Source organism: Peromyscus eremicus, chromosome 8a (genome assembly GCF_949786415.1).
Source record: "Peromyscus eremicus chromosome 8a, PerEre_H2_v1, whole genome shotgun sequence".
NCBI lineage: Eukaryota > Metazoa > Chordata > Mammalia > Rodentia > Cricetidae > Peromyscus > Peromyscus eremicus.
Window position 1 is genome coordinate 40,857,854 of NC_081423.1, and position 19,655 is coordinate 40,877,508.

Genomic DNA, 19,655 nt, shown 5'->3' on the forward strand with positions numbered 1-19,655 from the left:
TCATGCACATCTTTAGTGCCAGTACTTGGGAGGCAGAGGCAGGTGGATTTCTGTGAGTTCAAGGCCAGCCTGGTCTACAGAGCTTGTTCTAGGACAGCCAAGGCTACATAAAGAAACCCTGTCTCAGGAAAGAAGGAAGGAAGGAAGGAAGGAAGGAAGGAAGGAAGGAAGGAAGGAAGGAAGGAAAGAAGGAAGGAAGGAAAGAAGGAAGGGAAGAAAAAAAAAAGCCAAGCCAGGGTGTGGTGGTGCACATCTTAATTTCAGCACTGGGGAGACAGAGGCAGGCCGATCTCAGTGAGATGAGACCAGCCTGGTCTACATAACAAGTTCCAGGTCAACCAGAGCTACATAGTAAGACTCTGTCGAGAGAGAGAGAGAGAGAGAGAGAGAGAGAGAGAGAGAGAGAGAGAGAGAGAAGGAAGCAGCCAAGCCATACAGCAGGGACAGAGTGGCATTTAGGTTGGAAGCAGGTGGTGTTGAAGGTCCCGCTTAGAGGAGCGTTCATCACAAGGAAACAGGAGATACTGGGCGATTTCTGGCCAAGAGCAGGGCCAGCAGGATGTGAGCACCGGTCAGGTCAACTTCCTGCATCCTCCTTGCTGTCACGGCGGCTGTGCCCCCCGCCTGACAGCCTCCCTGTTTTGTAGGACAAGACCCTGTACCACCCTGTGAGCGGCAGCTGCATGGACTGCAGCGAAAGCGACCGCAGGATCTTCATGAACGCCTGCAACCCCGCCTCCCTCACCCAGCAGTGGCTCTTCGAACACACCAACTCTACGGTCTTAGAGAAGTTCAACCGACACTGAGGCCTCACACCTCCTCAGCAAGCCCCTCGGGTTGCTATGGAGAGCTTGCACGCCTTCCTCCCGTGGGAGAAGGGGGTCTGTGGGCACCAGGGTGCTGGGCCACATGGCTTGAGCGGGGCGGAGGGTTCTTGAAGCACTTGTGTGGTGCGGCCAGAGGGAGAACAGCCCAGACAAATGGCTCTACAAGAAGCCAGAGCCCGCTTATGTCAGCGCAGAGTTCCTCAGCCTCCCCTAAGTGTTCGGCATACCTGGGCAGCCTCAGGCCAGGAAATTAGTCCTATGAGGTTGCCCAGCTCTCGGGCTGCTCCCAGCCATGAAAGTGCCCTAGGAAGAAAGGCGGTATTGGCCTTGGGGCTGCTTTTAAGCCTGTGTGCCAGCCGCTGGCAAGGCAGTCTGCCCGTGCCAGGGATGCCTGCCAATATTGCCTGTGTTGGTCCAGGGCAGTGAGAGCCCAGTGGGACCTCAGAGTGTTCCATAACTCGCCCTGGTCAGCAGCCAGGCAAGGGCCCCCCTTACTCTGCAGCCGGATGGATGTAAAGGATGTCTCCCCTGGCTCTCTGGGTGTTTCAGATGCCCATTCTAGCTTTAGGGCTCTCTGGGTACCAGGTTTTCGGGTCTAGTTCAGCTGGCTGAGTAGACCTCCAGACTGAACAGCTCCCAACCCATGCTTCCAAAGCCCTTTCTCTGTATCTCTTCCTTGGCAGCTCCCTGCCTCAGAGAGGAATGGGGTGCTGTGAGGTGCTCACTTCTAGAGTCCCCTGGGGGGGGGGGCAGCATCCCCCAGATAATGGCCATTATGGTCCTAACCTCACAGAACCGTGGAGTTTCTGAAAAGTACTGTGGTTCTGTCAAAAGCCAAGATGAGCCATGGGGTGTGTGGGCATACAGTGCAAGCAGCCAGATGTCAGGCAACCCCTACCCAAGCCCACGTGTGACCCTATGGGTAGAGGCAGTGGGGGACCAGAGGCTTTGGTACAACCCAATCAATGCCTGACCATCACAGCTGCAGCCTCGTTAACAGCGAGGTCCTCATAGGCTATTGTCCCCTGACCAGATCACCCCTAGCCCCATGTCAGGATCCCAGGGGGTCTCAAACAAAAACTCACCCTCCGAGGATTGGGTCACTGGATCATGTTACTTACCAGTGAAGTAACTGATACGTGGTTCTGGGGACAGAGCTCCGCCTGAGAGATTCTGGTACTGAGGTCAGCAAGCCCCCCAGCTTGGCCAGGTGGCTGGTGTAGAGCCTCCTCCATGCAGCCCCTGTGCGGTCACAGCTCACTTGTGGATTCCTGGTGTCCTTTTCCAGATGAACATTCTACCTTACAAGTGGCCAGCTAGGAAGGAATCCAGATGGGGGTGAATGGGGGTCTAGAATCCAGTGGGGGTGGGGGTTACAGCCAAGGGGGGTCGAGTCCTCAGAGAGCAGTGTGGCCTCGCTACAATAAAAACTGTGCCTTTTACAAAGAGAAAATGCAACCGAGCAGCCGATTCCCTAAACTTGAACCACTTCCTAGTGCCTTGCTAGACAGACAAACGGACGGGTGGAGGAGGGGTGTTTGTGCGGGCCCTGTGAGCGGAGTGTGTGTGTTTCAGGCAGAACCTGAGACCCGGAGGCCCACACGGCAGGGGCAACTGCCTATGGGCGCAGGAACCTTCCCTGAGACAGGATGGCTCTAGGAGCCTGCAGTTTCTAGGGACCTGGCAGCCCTTTGTAGGGGGACATGCCGATCCCCAGAAGTGCTGTGCCTGTCCCTCACTCTCAGGGGCGAGATGACCAGCTGAATTTCCAGGTGATGTCAAGCCAAGCAGATGGTTGGGGGGGAGGGGGCAGCCACAAGCTATCCCCAGTCTCGCTCACTCCGTTCCATTCTCATCTGGTTCTCATCCCCCTTCTCGGGCAGGGCGGCCACTTCCTCTGAGCTCACCTCCGCGTTTGGGACTGCTGAGCTCTGATCTTAGGGCATAAGACTTGAGAAGGTTTGCCATAGGAAGGACTAGGTTGGTCTTGGTGGCTGACTGCAAATGCTAAATTTCCACCTTGTTCTGATGTCAGGTGTGGAAATCCTTGTCTCAAAGGGTCAGATTTCCACTCAGCTGATAGTCTGCACAGGCAGAAGGACCCGTGGACATGCCACTGGCCAAGTGACATGCCAGGCGACTGGCCTGTTCTCCTCCAAAGCTTTATTCAGAGGCCGAGATCACAAAACAAGATGTGGTTAGACAGGCAGCCTCCCTCACAACCCCTCGGCCCAGAAGATTCCAGAAACATTTTGGAAGGCGATGTCCTTGCAGTGATGATGCTAAGGCCTTTGTGTGGCAAGCTGTCTTACCCTCTCCTGCCAGCTGGAGCTTCCGGCTTTGAAAGCAGCCGGGAATGATAGACCTTCTCTTGAGGCTGCTCTCCTGGGCGGCGGGCATACTGGATTTCCAAAGTCAGCCTCGTGGTGCCTCCTCCATCCTTCCTGTCTCACTTGCTCCTGTGAGGAGCTGAGAACTGCAGGCACTTCGCCTCAGCCGTCCCCGGTTCTGACAGAGTAGGCAGTGTGTGCTCAGCCTTGTGTCTGTAGTTTCCAAAGACTGGCCGTGTAAAAGGGACAGAACGTGCAGAGTGCGGTTCCACCCCTGAATGCATCACCCCTCGCCCCTGATGCTTCCTATGACAAATCCAAGTCATATTTTGGTTCAAGGCTGATGCTGAGCCGGGGCCCTGCTGCCACCATTGGGTGAGAGTGGTCCCGAGCTTCAAGATTTTAACATGTTCCACTCTGCTCTGTGACTGGCTGGAAGGCTGGGTCCCCAGGGGAAGTTGCAGGCAGGGAAGCTGGGAGGTGAGACAGGGATTCCACAGGGAAAGCCCAAGAGCATCCATCCCTCCTGCCTGGGAGAGTGAGCCTTGTGAAGGACGACTTACCATGTTCAGTTTGTGACCGCGATTGTTCAATAAACCTCCAGACTTTGTCTAAAGCGGCTTCTGCTATGTCCCTACGTCACCTCCCTTTCGGTCGATGTCCTTAGAGCACTGATCACCTGCCCAGCATCCAGATGCCCTGTAGGGTGCTGAAACCAGCCGAGGTGGTGCCCTTTCTAGAGGGGAAGGCAGACCAAAGCAAGGGTAATTGTAGGTGCAAATCACTGAGGAGAGCTAGCCAGGATGTCTTAGAAACTGGGGTGAAGCCATCAGGAAGCACCCTGCAGAGCTGGAAGACCAAAACAAGGAGAGGGCCGAGGGCAGTCCCCACAAAAGCCACGAGACAGAAAGGGGATTGGGTGTGGAGAAGCACAGGGTTGAACTCCACACTCAGAGTCTTCTAGATTAGACCTGAAGGGAGGGAGTTCCAAAGGGCCATGACAGGAACAAGCTGAACTTACCCATTAACCACAAATAACCGATTTATCGAAGTGTTTCTGGACTGTTTGGCATCTGCAGAACCGTGACTAGAACACTCTCCATATGTGAAACTCCTACCCTCACTGGGCCTTAATTTCAGTGAAGTAACTGGTGTTGTCCTTCAGCAACCACCAGAGGGAGCTATGGACCGTAGTTTAGACCAGGACCATAGCTAAGTACCGGGAATGAGAACTCTGACCCAAAAAGCAGGTAGAAAAGAGTGACAGTCTTTTTTTTTTTTTTTTTTTTTGGGGGGGGGGGTTCGAGACAGGGTTTCTCTGTGTAGCTTTGCGCCTTTCCTGGGACTCACTTGGTAGCCCAGGCTGGCCTCGAACTCACAGAGATCCACCTGCCTCTGCCTCCCGAGTGCTGGGATTAAAGGCGTGCACCACCACCGCCTGGCCGAGTGACAGTCTTTTTAAAGGTGCACACTCAGAGTTGGAGAGATGACTCAGTGGTTAAGAGCACTGGCTGCTCTCGCAGAGGACTCAGGTTCGATTCCCAGCACCCATATAATGGTTCACAACCATCCTTAACTCTAGTTCCAGGGGATCTGAGACTCTTTCTTGTCTGAACCCCACTGGGACCAAGCCCTACACAAGGTGCACATGCATATACAGGCAAAAACGCTCAAAGAATAAAGTAAATTCTGTTTTTAAAAAGTTTTTTAAGGAACAAGTGGTGGTAGCATGTGCCTTTAATCCCAGCACTCAGGAGGCAGAAGCAGGTGGATCTCTGTAAGTTCAAGACCAGTCTGGTCTACTAAATGAGTTCCAAGACAGCCAGAGCTATTATACAGAGAAACTCTGCCTTGAAAAACAAAAAACAAGAAGAAGAAGAAGAAGAAGAAGAAGAAGAAGAAGAAGAAGAAGAAGAAGAAGAAGAAAAAGAAGAAGAAGAAAAAGAAGAAGAAGAAAAAGAAGAAAAAGAAAGTTTTTTAAGGGGCTGGAGAGATGCTCAATGGTTAGAGTACCTGCTGCTCTTGCAGAGGACCTGGGTTCCCAGCACCCACATGATGGCTCACAGTTGTCTATAATTCCAGTTCCAAAGGATCCAAAGTCCTTTTCTGGCTTCCACAGGTACCAGGCAGGCACATGGTGCACAGATATATATGTAGACAAAACACTCATCCACATTAATAGATAAATAATTTTAAGATTTTTTTTAAGATACTCAGAGAAAGTTCTACCCAGTGGTGAATGGCAGAAAAGTATCAAGGGCCTACTGTATGCAGACACTCAGCTAGAAATTGAAAGATAGTGTAAGCAAGAACTAAGGTAAATGGCTTACAGGATCTGCACTCCTGTGTAACCCTCATTTACCCTCACAGTTTTCAACTGCCTGGCTTTGCCAATATGTAGGGAAATGCTAGGTGTGTTCATTTGCTTGCTTGTTAAAGATAAGTTTATATTTTCGGTTGTGAGCCTAGCCTTTAATGGATGAGCTATCCCTCCAGCCCTAAAGATAAGTTTCTATGTACAGGTCTACAGAGTTACAGGTAGTTGTGAGCCCTACCGCTTGAGTGCTAAGAGCCAGATTTGAATCATAGGTAAGAATAACAATCCATCTTAACTAATGACCCAGCTCTCCAACCCCCAAGGTACTGGAGTTTTTTGGGTTTTTTGAGACAGGGTTTCTCTGTGAAACAGCTCTGGCTGTCCTAGAACTCACTTTGTAGAGCAGGCTGGCCTCGAACTCACAGTGTAGACCAGGTTGACCTGGAAGTCAAAGAGATCCCACCTGCCTTTGCCTCTGCCTCCAGAGTGCTAGGATTAAAGGCATGCATACCATCAAAAATAACTTTGTTTAAATAACTAGTCAAGATAACTGTATTAGTGATGGGTTTGGGGCTGGGGCTCACTAGAAAGCATGAGGCCTTGAGTTCAATTCCAGGGACTAAAAAGAAAAAGAAAGTTAAGTACACAGGTGAATCCAAAAGGTAGCACAGATGTTTTTATTGTCACTCTTTCTGCTATCTGATTTAAATAAAGACTGCATAAATTAATAAGCTATTTGTGGGTGGACAGTGTACAAGGAGGGGTGTGATTCACATGGTAATAATTAGTAAGACAAGGGACGATAGTGGAACCAGAGCTATGTGATGGCAAAGTTGCTATATGCAGCTGACTTGGAGTTGCTACTCCAAATTAGAATGCTTTCCATTAGGGGGTTAATTGTGGGCCCCCGGGGACATGTGAGGAGGACAGCCACTGCCCCTCTCTGTCATCCCTCCTGGCTTGAGCGGACAGAAATCAACCAGCATCTGGCCCAGCAATTCTGGTGCAGGGCGTTCGGGCACCATTATGGTGAGCGAGTACAAGGTGGGGAATTGGGGGAGAGGAAGAAGCAGAATGGTTCATGTGCTGGGAAAAGAGGTGGATCTTAGGGGGCGAGAGCAGTAAACAGGCTGACATGGATGGCCTGCTTGCCACCGAGGTCCATGGTGATGTCCAGGCACTGGCTGCTGCCGAGGATCATGTCATGGGCCTTAGCCCTGACACAGCTGTGGGGATCTGTCTTGATGTCTGTGGCTCAAATTATCTCCAAGGGTCCTTGTGGACATCCAAAGTCTGGGCTGCCACCTGTGACCATGTCAGTGTCTGAGGAATGTGCCCCTACAGGGCCATGCTGACTTGGGAGGCCTGCACTTCCACCTTGGACCATGGGCCTATGCCAATCTAGGAGGCCTGTGTTGCCACCCAGGACCATGGTGACATCTGGACCCAGAATGCTGCTAAGAGCATGTCTGGGCCAAGGCCGTGGCCCCACTGTGGTCGGGCTCTATGATGATGTCTGTGACTCCTTTTGCCACCGAGGGACATGCAGAGGCCAGTAGCCTGGGCTGACACCTGAGGCCATGTTGACCTTTTAGGGTCAAGCTGCCACTGAGGCTATAATACAGATCTGGGTGGCCTGTGCTGCCATCCAGGACCATAATGTCCTCTGGACCCAAACTGCAGCCAAGGGCCATGAATGGGTCCGTGTTGATGTCTGTGACTGCTGGGGATGTCTTTCTGTATGCTGTGAATGTGTTGCTCTGATTGATTGATAAATAAAACGCTGATTGGCCAGTAGCCAGGCAGGAAGTATAGTATAGGTGGGATAAAGAGAGAGGAGAATTCTGGGAAGGGAAGGCTGAGTCAGGAGACACTGACAGCCGGGCCAATAGAAGCAATATGTAAAGATACTGGTAAGGTATAGATTTATAGGAATGGGTTAAGATATAAGAACTAGATAGCAAGAAGCCTGAGTCATTAGGCCATACAGTTTTAATTAATATAAGCCTCTGTGTGTTAACTTGGGTCCAAGCAGCTGCAGGACTGGTGGGTAAGAGAGATTTGTCCTGACCACGGGCCAGGTGGGACACAGGAAAACTTCAGCTCCACATGACTCTTCTTACCATCGAAGGCCAAGTAGATGCCAGGGTCTGGGCTGCCACCTGCAGATATTGGCGTTCAGGGGCCACATATATGCCACTGGGGCCATGCTGATATGGGTGACCTGCAATGCTAGCTAGCTAGGGGCATCTGGATTCTGGTTGCTGCCAAGGACCATGTCTAGGTCCATGGTCCTTCTGCAGCCTGAGTCAGTGTTGATGTCCATGGCCCGTGTTGCCACCAGAGGTCACACAGATGCCTAGGATCTGGGCCACCACCTCTAGCCATGTTGGTGTCCAAGGTCTGCACTGCTGCCAAGCCCATACAGACCTGAATGACAAACACTGCCACCTGGATCCATAGCAATACATGGACCCAAGCGACAGCCTGGGCCATGTCTGGGTCTGTGGCCCTGTCACACCCAGGGTCCATATTAATGACTAAGGCTCCTGTAAACCTGGCAGGTGCCCAGGATCTGAGTTACCACCTGGGACCATGTTGGTGTTTGAGGGCCAGACTGCAGCTGTATCCATGCCAATCAGAGTGACCTGCACTGCCAATCAAGGCCACGGTGACACCAGGGCCCGGGTTACTGCCAAGGGCCATGTCTAGGTCCATGGTCCAACCACAGCCACAGTCTGTGTTGATAGCCATGGCTCATGTTGCCACCAAGGGCCATGCATATGTCAGGGGTCTGGGCCACCACCTAGGGCCATATTAGTGTGCCTCTGCTGGGGCCATACAGATCTGAGTGGCCTGCACTACCACCAGGGGCCATGGTGCTGTCTGGGCCTGGGTTACTGCTAAGGGCCATGTCTGGGTCCGTGGCCCTGCTGCAGCTGTAGTCTGTGTCAAGTCTGTGGCTCCTGTTACCACCAAAGGCAGTGAGGATAGAGATGCACAGAGTGGGCCCCGCCCCTTACTGGCTGCAGCACTCAGGAGAGTGGGCCCTACTCCTCAACTGGGCAGCACATTAGACCTGACCCTGTTGACAGGGGTACAGGTGATCCAGCCCCCACGAGTGTCCATGGGAGATCTGACCCAACCCCTCATCTGCAGTTAAATGGGTGAGGGAAAGATGCCCTCCTGCCTCGCCCCTTGCCACCTGAAGTAGGTGGGAGAGCTGGCCCAGGGGCCATGAGAGTGGGAGAGCCTAGCCCTGTCCCTCACCAGCTGCAGCACACAGGAAATTGAGCCCTACACCTTGTCTGGGCTGCACACTAGAGCTGACCCTGTTGGTGGGGACGCAGGTGAGCTGGCCCCATCCCAACCCCTCATATGTCCCCTACAGTAATTGGGAGAACAGGCCCTGCACCTCACCTGGGCAAAACAGTAGAGCTGGCCCTGGTGGGGTAAGTATGGGTGAGCTGGCCCCACGGGTGTGAGAGCAGGAGAACTGACCCTGCTCCTTGCTGTCTGATGCACAGGGTGAGCTAGCTGGGGTAGTCCTGGAGAACTCGCCTGATGGTTACAATGAGGGAAAGCTGGTAGGCTGACCAATCCAGCTACCACCCAGGCCCAGAACCAGGGCTATGAGTTAACCCATCCAACATCTACCTCCTCTATAAACTGCAGGAGCATGTGAAGGGGCAGGACCTACAGATTCAAAACTGCAGGATCTTCACAACACAGGACAACAGGATATTCAAGAGGAGTCTCAGTGAGGGCCCATCATCCATAGTGCAGAAGCCAGAGGTCTCGAACCAGACCAATGACTCGTAACAATGTACGCTTGCAGATAAAGATGTATAGACAAAAGGATAAACCATGTGACTCACTGGTCACTTCAACTTCCACACCAAGAAAAAAAAATTTTTTTTGGTTCTTTTGAATTTTGTTTTGCTTTTCAGGGGAGGTTACAAGGGCAAAGAGCAGATTCAAGGGGGCAGGGAGATGAGTGGAATCAGGATGCATAATGTGAAATCCACACAGGATCAATAAAAAGTTTTTTAAAAAGAGTTTAATTGCAATCCAGCTGTGGTCGCACACATCTGTAATCCCAGCTCTCAGGAGACTCAGATTATATGCCAAGATTCAATCTCAATAAAATGGAAAAAAAAATGTTCATTGTAATGCACAGATCAAGACCTGCATGCATCACTCAGCCCCTTCAAGGCACCTCTCCTGAGGAGTGGCTGATTCTTTCCCTGACCAAATTCACAAAGGACTGACTTAGAAAGCAGAGGTTACTCATTTTGTCTGTGGGTACTAGAACTTCCCAGTGACTGGAATAATGGCATGATGCCACCTTAGAAATTTGCTGGGTAAGCAGACACCGAAGAAGCCAGCTGGCAGGAACTGAAGGCAGCAGGAAGGAAGGGCACACCCTCTCTGGGTCTGCAAGCACCATATGTGCCCCCCCCCCTTATCTAATTGACACAGGCTAATCCAAAAAGTCATTCTAATTACTTTATTAATTTTTTAAAGCTTCATTTATGGATACTATATTTACATCATTTCCCTACAGTTGTTTTTTAAATCAAGGTTCTGCCAGAGATGACCTTGAACTCCTGATCTTCCTGCCTCCACCTCCCAAATGCTGGAATTAGAGGCATGCACCACCACCAGCTAGAATTCTGACTTTTTGTTTTGTTTTTATTTAAATTTTGTTTTTTAGAGACAGGCTCTCACAAGGTAGTCCTGGCTGTCCTGGAACTCACTATGTCAACCAGGCTGGTCTCGAACTCACAGAGATTTGCCAGCCTCTGCCTCCAGAGATTACTGAAATTAAAAGTGTGCACTGCCGGGGCTGGAGAGATGGCTCAGGGGTTAAGAGCACTGACTACTCCTCCAGAGTCCTGAGTTCAGTTCCCAGCAACCACATGGTGGCTCACAACCATCTCTAGTGGGATCTCATGCCCTCTTCTGACATAAAGGCGTACATGCAGACAGAGTACTTATACATAAAATGAATAAATAAATAAAAAGAATTTTTAAAAAAAGTGTGCACTGCCACACCAACTGTTTTGTTTATTTGTTTGTCTGATTAGAAACAGGGTCTCTCTATGTAGTCCTGGCTGTTGACCTTGACCTCACGTTGCTAGATCCTCCTGCCTCTGGCTCCACCAAACCCAGACCATTTTTTTAAGTGTCTTAATTTATTTATTGAACAAATACAAGTGCCAACCTTGTACAAAGCACTGTTCTACATATTTGAGAATCCTATCACTGAACAAAATAAACTTTAAGAAATGCTTCTCTTATTGTAGGAGGTAGACAGAAAACACACAAAACCAGTATATCATAACAGACTTTTTTCTTTTAAACATAAAACCAGGTTATAATTCAAAAGTCCAGGGTTATTTGAAACTGGAAAATATTTTCTCTGTAGAAAATAGTCAAAATGGTAACATTTCCCAATAAGCCCCTTTAAGCCAAATAATAGCTGAATTATACATATAAATATTGATTAGATTCTGGGATACAGAAGAAACCTATCTTCATCTGTTCAGAGAGCTATGTTTTACTTAAGTTGTGTAAGTGAGATTCCTATTCATCTTCCCCTTCACTGTTTGACTTACGGCAGTCATTTTTCTACAGGCTAATCCATAATCTAAAAAGATTTTAGCCTCCCCTCCTGGAAATACAGCCAGCGTATTCTTTCATCAAACCCAGACTTTTTTAATTTGTAAAGTATATATACTCATTTATTTGGGGGTGGTGCATGACTTGAGGTGGAGTCAAAGCAAGGTCAGTGTTCACCTTCTATATATGAGCTCTTTCTGTGGAGTTAGTGTAGGCTAGCCTCATGAGCCATTTGCCTCTGCTGGGATTCCAGATATGTGCTACCACCCTGGTTTAAGGATGCCCATTTTGGAGGGCAAGGGGGTGGGGTGTTGAGACAGGGTTTCTCTGTGTAGCTTTGTTGCCTTTCCTGGAACTCATTCTGTAGCCCAGGCTAGCCTCGAACTCACAGAGATCTGCCTGCCTCTGCCTCCCAGGAGCATGCTGGGATTAAAGGCATGCACTACCACCGTCTGGCCAAGGGCTGCCCATCTTAAATACTAACTTTCCTTTAAGGTTTTAAGTTCAATTTACAGACTTTGGTACTTTGAAATTTAGTAGCTTTTCATACAAAGATAAGAATCATTTTTGTTTGTTCTTTATTAGTGTTGAACTGTTCAGTTTAATAGATTTAATCCTTCTTAATCACTTGATAGACTTACTGCCTTAATTAGCCAAACTTCCTTAGATATTTAAAAGACAATTAAGAACTGAGTGTGCCTGAGTTTTCTCCAAGCCTTAACTGCCCAGCAGAGCAGACTGACATCCAAACAGTAGCAATCTTTCCAAAGGATCTAGTAACTGTTTCAGACAGAGGACCTAGACTTCTGAGCAGGGGCTGTGGCTGGATGGGTAGAGCACTTGCCACTCATGCACCAAGCCCTGGGTTCTATTCCCAGCACCCCGTGAATTAGGCATGGTGCAGCACTCCTGTAATCAGTAGGTAGAGACAGGGAGATTAGTAGTTCAAGGTTATCCTTGGCTACATAATAAGTTTGAAGCCAACCTGGGCCACATGAAACACTGTCTCAAACAAACAAACAAACAAAAATTATAAATACAAAAATACCTAAACTTGTATATGGTATACATGGCAAAGTAGATTCTCTTGGCTGTTAAAACCCACACAAAGCAGAAAAGAGCTACTCAGCCTTGTCTCTCAATCCATTTTTCGTCATCTGAATATTCCTCTCCCTGTTCTGGGGACAGAGTTGTTTCTACAATTTTAGTCTTCACTGGGGGCTGGAGCCAAGGGAAGCCCACCTGAGTCTGGAAGAGCCTTGGCATAAACATTAACCCCTTCAGGGATTCATAACATGAGAGGACTGAGGGGAGCGGGTGAAAGCGCAGGAGGTAAGGACTGGTTGGAGTTAACTAGGGGCCTGTCCCCTCTCTGCCAGGACCTGCCCCTCTCTCCTTGCTGGACAGCATAGCCAACACTCGGAAAACATGAGCCAAATTAAAGAACCCTGTGCTTCAGCTCCTGGCTAGACACAATGACACAAAAGTAACTAAACCTTATTACATGCTGACCTTTAAAGCAGCGTCTTGAGCTCGGAAGCATACAAAGAATCACCCAGGGTTGGCGGACTCAGCGGGTAAAAGAGCTTGCTGCCAAACCTAACAACCTGAGTTCGGATCCCCAGAACATGTGTAAAAAGGTGGGAGCAGGGATACACATGTAACTCCAGCACTGGGAGGGGTAGAGACAGGAGGATCCCTGTCTAGCCAGCCATGTTAATCAAACCAGTGAGCTTCAGTGAGAGAAATGGAAGTTGGGGCTGGAGAGATGGCTCAGTGGTTAGGAGTACTCCCTGCCGCTCTATCAGAGGAACCATGTTCAGTTCCCAGCACCCATGTTAGGCGCCTCATAACCTTTTGTGACTCCAGTTACATGAAGAACCAACACCTTCTTCTGGCCTCCTCAGGCATCTGCACTCACAGACACACACACATACACACAGTTAAAAATAATTTTAAAAATAACAAAGGTTGTGAACCACCACAGAATGACACCCAGTGGCAACCTGTGACCCCCATGTGCACTTGTGTGTATGCATACCTGCTCATCCAAGCATCCACCCACACTAATGGGTATAAAACACACACACAAAGCAAAAAATGAAAAACTAAAAAAAAAAAAAAAAAAACCCACAAAACCTCTGCAGATCTTTGAAAACTGTATCAGAGAGGATTTTCCAGAAAAATTGAACCAAATTAACAAGAAGACATCCTCAGCCATCAAATTAAGGAGATGGGAATTTTATTTTATTTTATGTATTTATTTATTTATTGTTTTTTTGAGACAGGGTTTCTCTGTGTAGTTTTGGTGCCTGTCCTGGAACTCACTCTGTAGACCAGGCTGGCCTTGAACTCACAGAGATCTGCCTGGCTCTGCCTCCCGAGTGCTGGGATTAAAGGTGTGCGTCGCCACCGCCTGGCAAGATGGGAATTTTAAAAGAGGTATGGCAGAAATGGTTGGCTGTGGCTGAAAAACACACTCCATTCTCACCCTTACACCCTAGTCACAGGCCCTCTATTTTCACTAAGCACACAGCTACCAGAAAGTCAGAGGGTATTTCCCAGTACCCATCTCCTATTCCCTGCTGTCAGATGTGGCCAAATGTTGACCAGGTGTTGCTGGATCCTAACGGCTCTCGGGGGGGGGGGGGGGGGTTGAGAAGGCGCCATGTCAATGGCACAGACACCAGGAGTCAGTTGAAGGCAAACAACAAACTTATTTATTCAGTAATGGGGAAGGCCTTATATACCCTCCTCCCAGCATCCAAGCTGTGTCCCAATCTGGTGGCATTGCTAGTCATCCCTCATTGGCTGGGCACAATCGGGAACTCTGACATTGACCAGGAGCTCTGACGCACCTGTTGCTAGGCCCTCAGGCAGACTCTAGGTTGGCCATAAGGAAGTACATTATGTGCATGCCTTGGCAACTGGTTTGAGCCAATTTCCTCAACCCTATGTGTCTGTCCTACTACAACCAGGGATAAAAGTGGGAGGTCCCCATAGCCCCTGAGAAGTCTCCCTGAGGGCAGAGAGTGGGCCTTGTCTATCCTCCTTCTTCCTTCTGGTCAGAATGCCAAGGCAAGCCAGGCGGTGGTGGCGCACGCCTTTCATGCCAGCACTCGGGAGGCAGAGCCAGGCGGATCTCTGTGAGTTCGAGGCCAGCCTGGTCTACAGAGTGAGTTCCAGGACAGGCTCCAAAGCTACACGGAGAAACTCTGTCTTGAAAAGCAAAAAACAAACAACAACAACAGAATGCCAAGGCAACTCCAGCATCCATCTTGGTCAAGGTGGAAGCCATAGGTTAGCAGTCCCACCGCCCTCTTTGCGGTGTGACAAAGAAGCCTTGTTCGCTGGCCCCTGAGGAAAGCTCTCTGGTTGCACCAGAATTCTTGAAGGTAAGAGAAACATTTAATCTTCTGTGACGATGTTGTTATTTGCCAAACCCAACCATAACTGATTTAGCCACTAATAATAACTAGTACTTGCTGAACACCCAACTTGTGCCAGGCACTATTCTACCTGGTTTACTGTATCTACCGACTCAGATGGTTGTCACAACAGCTGTAAAAGGTTACTATTTTATAGATGAGGAAATAGAGGCATGGTGAGACTTTGTCATTTTCCCAAGGTTCCTAGGCTGAGTGACAGAGCCAGGATCCCAAGCCACACTGAATCCAGGGTCAGCGATCCAAGCCACAGGATCGCACTGCCTCTTGGTTCTGGAGGTTGGAGGTCATTAGCCTCATCCATCTACCCACTCATCCAATGAGTACTGACCACACAGCTGGCCCTGGAAGCCATATGGAGAACCCCCCAAAACAGCACCTGTTCCACGGCTTCCAGTCAGCCTCTTGCGGCTCCTTGCAGAGTCCAAGACCAGCTCTGCCTCCAGACTCTGGGCAGCACAAGAGGCAGAACTCCACTCTTTTCCAACCATACCATCCTCTCTCTGTTTGTTCCTTGGCTCCTGACTGTGACAAAATACCTCATGAAAGAAACTCAAGGGAGGAAGGGTTTATTTTGGCTCACAGCTTAAAGGTAAACTGTCCATCATGGCAGGAAAGGTATAGTGGCAGGGCCACGGGGCAGCTGATCACATTGTGTCCACAGCCAGGAAGCAGAGAGAGGGTGCTCGGCTCATTTTCTTTTCACTCAGTCTGGGAGCCCAGCCCATGGGAGGAGGTCATGGACATGCAGGGTGGGACTTGCCTCTTTAGTTAAAACCTTTCTGCAAACATCCTCTCAGACACTCACAGGGGTGTGACATCCAGCTGAGGTGGGAGTGAAGATTAACCATTACGACTTCTCAGTCAGGAGGGGCCCACAGACACTCCCGCTGATGTCTGAGCCGAAGGCCTAACCTATGACCTGCCCACAGCAATCTAGGACGCTCATAATGAGCAACCTAACATGGAAGATCTATCGCTCATTTTCCACCTGTCTCCAAAGACAGAGTCACTGAAAGTCATTCCAGGGTGGCCTGTCACCAGCCCTCCAAAAGGGAAGGGAGAACACAGGGTGAAATGCCTCCTGCATGGTAGCTGCCCAGCAGAGGTGCCAACCCTGAGTCTCTAAGGCTAGGATGATGTGGGATCATTGCCATATTGTCAGCTGATTGGATGAAAGGGAGTGAGGGGGAAGGAAGCAGGGTGGTTAAGATTGAGAGAAGGTCAGGGACCTGATGGAGAGACGTGGAAAACTTCGGCATTTCACGTCCTCCCACTGTCGTATTAATAGGAAAACAATCGGAAACATTTTTATTTTATTATTTGGTTCTCTTTGAGACAGGGTCTCTCTACATAGCCCTTTTTGTCCTGGAACTTCCTATGCAGGCCAGGCTGAACACTCACTACGTAGACCAGGCTGGCCAAGAACTCACAGAGATCTACTTGCATCTGCCTCCTGAGTGCTGGGATTAAAAGCATGGGCAACCACTGCCCAGTTAGGGAAAGTTTTGTGTTGAAAAATTTACACTGGGGTTGGAGAGATGGCTCAGGGGTTCAGAGCATGTACTGCTCTTGCAGAGGACCTAGGTTCAGTTCCTAGTACTCACAGCAGATGGCTCACAACCATCTGTTAACCAGTTCCAGGGGAGCTTATGCCCTTTGGTTCCAGGCCATCCTGAGATATAAAGACAAACTCTGGGGGCTGGAGAGATGGTTTGGTGGTTAAGAGCACTGGCGGCTCTTGCAGAAGACCTGGGTTCAATTCCCAGCACCCACACGGCAGCTCACAATCATCTGTAACTCCAGGCCCAGGAGATCTGACACTCTCTTCTGGCCTCCACAGGCATCAGGCACACACACATGGTGCATATACATGCATACAGGCAAAACAAAGACAAACCCTGTGCAAAATAAATAAATAAATAAATAAATAAATAAATAAATAAATAAATAAATAAATATGCAGCTATTGGAGGCAAAATGTAAATGAATTGAGGTAGGTGGACTAGCACTGATTAATTAACCTTTAACGATGATCAGGCATTGTGTTAGCACTCACTATCTAACAGGCTTCTGTGAAATGTGGCTGGGGTTGTAGCTCGGTAAGTAGAGCCCTTACGTAGCATGCAGGAAGTCCTGGGTTCCATCCTCAGCACCACTGTGTGCCGTGTCACATGCCTGTCGTCTCAGCACTTGGAAGATGAAGGCAAGAGAACCAGAAGTATAAGGTCATTCTTGGCATGTAGTGAGTTCCAAGCCAGCCTGGGATACATGAGATACTCTCTCATAATGAAAGAGAAGGAAGGGAGGAAGAGAGGAGATAATTTGCCAACATATCATAGCACGTGAAGAGTGGTGGTCAGATCTGAAGACAGTTCTGACAGGAAAGCCGACCTGCTGCTCAGTCATTCCAACAGCAACAGCCAGAGCTATGCACATAGGGAAAGGTTGTGATGGAAGAAGATCCCTAGAAGAAAGATTCCAGGATGTCTGCAAAGGATGGTCAGAATGTGAGAGCAGGTGCACACACGTGCCTACACACACACACACACACACACACACACACACACATTACACACATGGCTCCTATACGCACACATGCTCTACAAACAGCCTTGGTGCTTATTCTGGTCTAAAGATGAGCTAATCTTAACAGGGGACTGCACTAATAAAGGATTGCCAAGTAAAGGGGGACACTATGAATAACACTGGAGTGACAGGAGTCAGGAGTGGCCGCTGCCCTGAGGACTGGACTGGAGCCCCCAAGGGGGAGCTGCTTACTCCTTCCAGCCAAGGAAGGCTGGCAATGAAGCAGTTGGGTGCTGAAATGACCAGGCTGAATGCAAGATACTTCGGGAAAGCATCTCAGCATAAGAAACATGCAAAGAATGCTGGGCGGTGATGGCGCATGCCTTTGATCCCAGCACTCAGGAGGCAGAGGCAGGCAGACCGTGGTGCGTTCCAGGGCAGCCAGGGCTACACAGAGAAACCATGTCTTAAAAAAAAAAAGTAGAGAAAGAAAGAAAGAGAGAGAGGGAGGGAGAGAGGGAGGGAGGAAGGGAGGAAGGAAGGAAGGAAGGAAGGAAGGAAGGAAGGAAGGAAGGAAGGAAGGAAAGAAGCAAAGAAAAGTGGAGCTTGTATCTATACCAAGGGACCTCAGAACCAGTGCATAGGCCTTGTGTAGACCCCCAACTGCGTTCCCTGTAAACTGAACTACTACCTTATAAGGCCAGGATCATGCTTCCTTCTGTAGCCCCCGTGCCAGTTAGTTTTAACTGTCAACTTGGCACAGCCTAAAATCACCCGAGAAGACTCTCAATGAGGAATTAGCTAGATCAGGTTGGCCTGTGGGCATGTCTCGGCGTGGAGATGGTCTTGATTGTTAGTTGATGTAGAAAGATCCAAGTTACTGTGGGCAGTACCACTCCCTGGTTTGGGGCCCTGGCCTGTGTACGTGTAGAGAAAGTAGGACTGGAGAGACGTCCAATGGTTTAGAGCCCTTCCTGCTTTTGCAGAGGACTGAGGTTCGGTTCCAAGCACCTACATGGTGGCTCATAACTGTTGTACAATATTATTTTAAGGTGTGTTACTTTTGTTTGTGTTGCATTTGTTTAACTCTGTGAAACTGTGTTACTGTGCCTGTCAAAACACCTGATGGTCTAATAAAGAACTGAACGGCCAATAGCAAGGCAGGAGAAAGGATAGGCAGGGCTGCCAGGCAGAGAGAATAAATAGAAGGAGAAAGAAGAGGAAGGAACAAGAAATGGAGGAGAGAAGGACACCAGGAGCCACCCAGCCAGTCACAGAGTAAGAAGGAAAGAGAGGTACATAGAATAGAGAAAGCTAAAAGCCCAGAGGCAAAAGGTAAATGGGATAATTTAAATTTCAGAAAAGCTGTCTAAAAACAAGCCAACCTAAAGACAGGAGTTCATAAGTAAGAATAAGTCTCCATGTATTTATTTGGGAGCTGGGTGGCAGGCCCCCAAAGAGCAAAAAGTAAACACACACACACACTGATACTGAATTGATCTTAAAAGTCGAGTGCACAGCCAGGCGGTGGTGGCGCATGCCTTTAATCCCAGCACTCCCCGGGATGCAGAGGGAGGCAGAGGCAGGCGGATCTTTGAGTTCTAGGCCAGCCTGGTCTACAGAGCGAGATCCAGGAAAGGCACAAAGCTACACAGAGAAACCCTCTCTCGATTAAAAAAAAAAAAAAAATTGAGTGCACATCTCTTTCTGAAGATGTTAAATTTCGCTTAACCACGTCTCTTTTGTAATCTTTAGTTTTTTTTTATAAGCAATTCTTCATAATGGACATGTTTTGTTTTGAGACAAGGTCTCACAAAATCAAGGCTGGCCTGTGTGCTATGTAGTCACTCGAGAATGACCTTGAACTTCAGATCCTCCGGCTTAAAGATGGATGACAGGCCTGTGTCGCCACCCCCTGTTTAAGTAGTGCTGGGGAACAAACCCAGAGCCTGAGGTGTGCTGGTCAACCACTCGGCCACCGAGTTACAGCCTCAGCCCCCACAGTGGGCTTAAATTTCCTAGCATACTGTCTCCTGTGTGAAATTAGTAAAAATAAGACTGTATAAACTCGTTTTAGGCCTTTGATGAGAATTTAAGAGCTTACCTGACACCTAACACCCACCCCGTCCCTGTCCTCTCCCTACACCCTCACACAACACTACTGACTGTACGACCTGACCCTCAGAAAATCCCCTGGGTATTTTCAGGAAGAGTGAGGTGGCCGCTCCCTAGTTGGGCGGAGCGGCTTGAAGCAATCAAACTACAAATCAGTCCCTAAAAAGTCCTCTGTCGGTAGCCTAAGGGCCTTTCTCCGTTGCTTCAGCCTACAAAGCCCATCCTGCAGACCAAACCCAGAGAAGGGTTGCTCTCAACCCTGGGCTCTCCTCTTTAAACCCCTCCTCCCTCGGTTCGCGGTACCCAAAGATTGCTACTTCCCACGTCCGACCTCCGTTGTCTCTCTACGCCTCTTTATGCGCATATGCACCTCCATACTGGCTTTCTGCCCCATGTCATGCACCCTGCCTCCCTTCTGCGCAGGTCTTCCAGCCCAGGCCTTTCCATTTTGCCCAGTCTGTTCTCC

General features: G+C 49.3%; 1 protein-coding gene across 2 annotated transcripts in view; it reads left to right on the top strand.

The window, feature by feature from the left end:
* Window positions 1–3,773, top strand: part of Galnt10 (polypeptide N-acetylgalactosaminyltransferase 10) — a 149,534-nt gene extending 145,761 nt beyond the window's left edge. For both annotated transcript variants that reach the window (XM_059270602.1, XM_059270603.1), the window contains one exon: window positions 648–3,773. In XM_059270602.1, the coding sequence (XP_059126585.1) occupies window positions 648–806 (159 nt within the window). In that variant the 3' untranslated portion in view covers window positions 807–3,773. The remainder of the gene's footprint in view (window positions 1–647) is intronic.
* Window positions 3,774–19,655: the final 15,882 nt, after the last annotated feature.